Source organism: Arachis duranensis, chromosome 4 (genome assembly GCF_000817695.3).
Source record: "Arachis duranensis cultivar V14167 chromosome 4, aradu.V14167.gnm2.J7QH, whole genome shotgun sequence".
NCBI lineage: Eukaryota > Viridiplantae > Streptophyta > Magnoliopsida > Fabales > Fabaceae > Arachis > Arachis duranensis.
This window is the reverse complement of record NC_029775.3, coordinates 4,026,276-4,031,859: the sequence shown is the minus strand read 5'-3', so window position 1 is coordinate 4,031,859 and position 5,584 is coordinate 4,026,276. Positions and strand designations below refer to the sequence as shown.

General features: G+C 37.3%; 1 protein-coding gene across 1 annotated transcript in view; it reads left to right on the top strand.

The window, feature by feature from the left end:
- LOC107482544 (uncharacterized) overlaps nt 1-3,025 on the top strand; it is a 3,985-nt gene extending 960 nt beyond the window's left edge. The window contains exons 3-5 of the mRNA XM_016103079.1: nt 64-495; nt 915-1,117; nt 1,250-3,025. Coding sequence (XP_015958565.1) covers nt 64-495; nt 915-1,117; nt 1,250-3,025 — 2,411 coding nt within the window. The remainder of the gene's footprint in view (nt 1-63; nt 496-914; nt 1,118-1,249) is intronic.
- The last annotated feature ends 2,559 nt before the right edge of the window (nt 3,026-5,584 follow it).

Genomic DNA, 5,584 nt, shown 5'->3' with positions numbered 1-5,584 from the left:
GCTTAGAAAACCAAATGGAGAAAGATTTTGAATTTGGTAACAATCCCAATTTGTCCGCGTCAGTTACGGATTATGTGGAGAAAGATGAGGTTACATTGCATGGCAAGGAGGCTAAAAATGGGCACGTGATGGAGGAGGAAGGGTGGACTAAAGTGATAGCTAAGGGAAAAGAAAAATTGGTCTTTTCAAAAGTAGCCCAAAATGGTTCATTGGAAAAGAAGCACTTGGTTTCTACAAAGAAGATTGGGTTAAGTTCAGGTAACGGCCCAGTCATAAAGAAAGGAGAGAAGGCTTTGATGGGCCATGGGGCAAGTATTAGGTCTTCCAAGTTCAGGAAGCACCATGCTCCAACGCTTGGCAAAGGAAAAAATCAGGGTGCCAATCTCATACCCGCTGTAGCGACCTTCAATCCTATAATCAAGAACGGCCATAAGAGGCTGAGATCGGCATCTCTCCAAAGCTCGCCGGTGCCGCTGAGCAATGATGGCGGAGTGGGTCAGTAGCAACGGATTTCACCTTCTATGTCACCTAATGCGATGGAGAGTGCTCCAGAACAAGTGTTGGGAATGGAGAAGCAGGACTCTCAAAAAAATCCTGGCGGCCCGTCTACTTCTTCATAAAGGTCCTCGCCTGAGGTTGGTGTCTTTTTTGATAATTTAGTTTTATGGATAATATAGATATCAATTTTCTTTCCTGGAATATTAGAGGGGCTTCTAACAAATTGGCCCGAGTTCACTGCAAAGAGTTAGTTAGCAAATATCATCCAACTTTTTTTATTATTCTGGAAACTCATGTACCATTTGAGCGTTTGAAATATTTCTGGAGCAAGCTTGGTTATCGGGATGTTGGTGTTGTAGAGGCAAGTGGTCATAGTGGAGGAATTTGGATTTTATGTTCTAATCCTTCAATATCAGTGAGAGTTTTAGATGCAGTTGATCAGTGTATTAGCCTTGAGATTCATATGGGTGCTTTTTCTAGTTTTTGTAGTGTTGTGTATGCTAATCCTCATGTTCATCGGCGTATGAGATTGTGGAATGATTTGATCAGGGTTTCTAATATGATTCAAGGCCCTTGGATTGTGCTAGGTGATTTTAATGATATTCTGATGCAGAACGAGGTGAGAGGAGGTTCCTTTTATAATGCAAGATCGGAGAAGTTTGCTGAAACCTTGGCTGAATGTAATTTGTTTGATATGGGGGCTATTGGGAGAAATTTTACTTGGTTTTGAACGGTGAAAGGTGGGCTGCAGGTAGCAAAAAAATTGGATAGAGCGGTGATCAATCAAGAGTGGCGCCTTTTATTCCCGGAGGCATATAATGAGGTGTTAGCGCGTCTTCATTCTGATTATTGCCCCTTGCTCATTAGATGCAAGAAGGAGGGGACCGCTAAGAAAGGTAACCGTCCTTTTCGATTCCAGGCTGCTTGGTTAACCCACCCCCTCTTTCGGGATGTTGTTCATACAGCTTGGAGTAAAGGAGCCCCAGATGTTATTAAGAGTTTGCTTGAAGTCCAAAAGGATGCGCTTAATTTCAATAAAGAGATTTTTGGAAATTTGTTTGTTAAAAAGAAGGAGCTTAAAAGACAACTAAATGATATTCAAGTGTCTCTGAAAAGATGGAAAAATCCGGAGCAGCGGATTAAAGAGCAAGGTTTGCATGAGGAGCTGAACTCTATCCTCCTCCAAGAAGAGCTAATGTGGTACCAAAAATCTAGAGAAAAATGGATTAGATGTGGAGACCGAAATACTAAATTTTTTCATCTTCAAACGATAATCAGGCGAAAAAGGAACAAGATTCATGGATTGTTTCTTGAAGATGGCACTTGGTCTTCTGAGGCGACGGTTTTGGATTCGGAAACAAACTCTTTCTTTCAAAAACTTTTCTCTACAAGGGAGGCAGTTAATTTGGATGCCATGGGGAAATTCCCTTGTCCTTCTCTTAGTAGAGAGGCCTGCCAAAAGCTTGTTGAACCAGTAGCTCTCGAAGAGGTGAAAAGAGCTGTGTTCGGCATGAATTCTTTCAAGGCTCCGGGTCCAGATGGATTTCAAGCTCTCTTTTATAAAGAATTTTGGGAATCTCTTAGCAGTGATGTGTGGGGCTTAGTGAAGAAAGCCTTTGCAGGTGAGACCATCAGTACGGCAGTGTTTGACACATTCATTGTTCTGATCCCCAAAGTTGAAGCTCCGTCTTACCTGAAAGATTTTCGTCCTATTAGTTTATGTAATGTGATTTACAAAATTATTACAAAAGTCCTTGTTAATAGGTTTCGTCCTTTCCTTTCTGAGATCATTGGACCGCTTCAGGGTGGTTTTATTCCAGGGATAGGAACAATGGAGAATATAATAATTGCGCAAGAAATAATGCATTTCATGAGGAAAACCAAGTCGAAGAAGGGTTCTATGGCATTTAAGATTGATCTTGAAAAAGCCTATGACAGAGTAGATTGGAGATTCCTTGAAACTTCCTTGATCAAATTTGGTTTTTCTGTGGCTACTATTAATCTTATCATGGCTTGTGTGACTTCGTTCTCTTTGTCTATTCTGTGGAATGGTAATAGGCTTCAAAACTTTAAACCCATGAGGGGGCTGAGACAAGGGGATCCCATGTCCCCTTACCTTTTTGTGCTCTGTATGGAGAATCTTTCTTGTCTTATATCGCATAAAGTCTCTCAAGGATTCTGGATCCCCGTATCTGTTTCTAGACATGGCCCAAAAATCTCTCACTTGATGTTTGCTGATGATCTCTTACTATTCTGTAAAGCAACAAAAACTCAGGTGACAAAGGTTATGAAGACACTGGATATATTTACTCAAGCGTCGGGACTGAAGGTGAATATCCATAAATCTAAGGCTCAATGTTCCAAGAATGTTTCAACGAGAAGAAAAGAGGTGCTTTCAGGGATCTCTAGTATCCGATTTTGTCAAGATCTGGGAAGATATTTGGGAGTTAATATTGGTCATGATAGGGCTTCTAGGAAGATGGCGCAGGAGGTCATTGACAAGATACAGAGAAAACTTGCTAGTTGAAAAGGGTGCTTGCTTAACAAGGCAGGTAGACTTTGTCTTGTGAATGCGGTGATGGCTTCTATTCCGTTTTATAATATGCAAGTTTCCCTTCTTCCGAAGTATGCGTGCGACAAGATTGATTCTTTGATGCGTCAGTTCTTATGGAAAGGTCAAGCGAATGGGAGAGGGTTGCCGTTGGTCAAGTGGGACATTGCTATAACTTCTAAGAAGGCAGGTGGCTTGGGTGTTAGAGATACTCTCTGTGCAAACATGGCTCTACTTGGCAAGTTGGTTTGGGATTGTCTAAATAATAAGAACAAGTTGTGGGTGCAGGTTCTAACTCACAAATACCTCCAGAATTCCAAGGACTTGGGCAGCAGTCATTGTCACAATGCCTCAACTACTTGGAGGAATATTCTAAAGGCTTATGATATATTAAAAAAAGGATTTCGATGGAATGTGGGAAATATGCAACAATCGATTTGGTATGATGAGTGGAGTCCTCTTGGCAAACTTTGTGAGCTTACGTCTTATGTTCACATATCTGAAACAAATTTTTCTCTTGTTGATTTGTGGAGTAATGGTACTTGGGAGGGGGATAAGCTTGTAACGCCAATTTCTCATGAGGTCAAACAGTTTCTTCACAGTTTTGGGCCTCTTTTAATGTCAGAATCGGAGCCCGGATGGATTTGGTGGCCCGCATCACTAAAAGCCTATAGCTCTCGAGAAGGTTATCGTTGGCTCCTGACAAAGAAAGTGAATTCGATCGAAAATAGCAACTGTGGGTGGATTTGGCGCCTTAATTTGCCAGAGAAGATAAAGATGATGATGTGGTTGGGTCTACAAAATGCGCTTCCGACAAATGCCTTCCGGTTCAAGCGTCATTTAACTGATTCGGACAGATGTTCGAGATGCAATGCAGATCTGAAAATAATGGAGCATTGTCTTAGGGATTGTGAGAAATCAAGATACATTTGGCAAATGTTGGATCCTTTGCTTATTGATTCATTTGAAGGTACTTCCTTGGAATTTTGGATTCGAAAGGTCATGCCGGGCAATGAGGCAATTGTAGGGGTGGATCTTTGGTGGGTGTGGAGGCATCGTTGCAATGATATTTTCAATAATGGAGATCAGTGGTCAAACTATAAGGTTGTTGCTATGACTCAGATTACTACTAATGATTTAAGAAAGTCTGCCAGTACCAAGTGTATAACTTTCAAGGATCGAAGGAGGTGGAAACCTCTAACAGGTGACACTTTTAAAGTTAATTGTGATGCGAGTCTATTTTCTTATTAGAACCTAGCAGGAATTGGTTGTGTTATTAGAGATTCTAATGGGCGTTGGATTTCGGGTTGTTCTAGTAGCTATCCTCCAAGGCCTATCGTCAGATGTGAGCTTTTTGCTGTTTGAAGGGGTTTGATTTTAGCTTGGGATTATGGCTTGAGAGATATTGTGTGCGAAACAGATTCTCTTGACATTTTGCACATTTTAAAAAATCTGGCAAATGGGCTAAATTGTGATGTGGTTGATATTCTTCAAAAGATACAGGAGCTTCTATCAAAACCTTGGGTTGTGGATTTTGAATGGATTACCCGTGATGCTAACGCTGTGGCAGATTGGCTGGCGAGATATGCGGTCAAGACCAATCCAACTCATGTTATTTGGTCGGAACCTTGTAATGAGCTTCAGCATCTTATGCTTGTTGATTTAGGATAATCTCTTTTTTTTTCTTTGTTTCTTTTTGTTTAGTCACAAAAAAAAAATAAAAAATTTTTAGTCCCTACTTATACTTAAGTTTGAGACACATTAACACTTTGATCTTTATCTTGTGATATGCTTACCATATATCTGTTACTCTGTTATTATTAACACACCTTATATGCGAGACAGCTGTATAGAGGATAATTATAATACTCAATAAAACATGAAAAATATTACACGGTTAAATTATCCAAACATATGAATATGAATCTATATATATAACTGATCAAATATTTAAATTGTACCGAAGAAATTTTAGATTGATTATTTTAGGTTTTAAAAAAATTTATTATTCAAAAATTCTTAAAAAAAATGTTTGTTAGATAAGTTGATTCTTGCATTACTTTAAATAAAATTTTTAACATGTGTATTGGATAAATAAATTTTTAGTTTAAAAAAATTCAACTCCAACAAAATAAAGACAATTAAATAGTACATTCAAAATGACAACAAATATAAGGTGAAAAGGCATGTTGTTTTTACAAAAAATTAATAATTTTTTATTATTGAATAATAATTTAATTAAACATGTTAAATTATTAATTAAAAAATATAACGCTCTAAAAATTTTGAATATTTAAATTCTAAATTTTAAATTTTAAATTTTAAATCATAAATTTTAAACGCTAAATTTCTGAAATCTAATTTTTAAATTATAAAATTTAAATTTTAAATTTTAAATATAAATCAAATATAATATTAAAAAATTTATTTAGTTAATAGAAAATGCAATATTTTTTAAGAAAAATATTTAAAAATAAATTTAAATTATTTAATAATTTTTAATTATAAAATTTATATAAAAATAACTATAAGTAA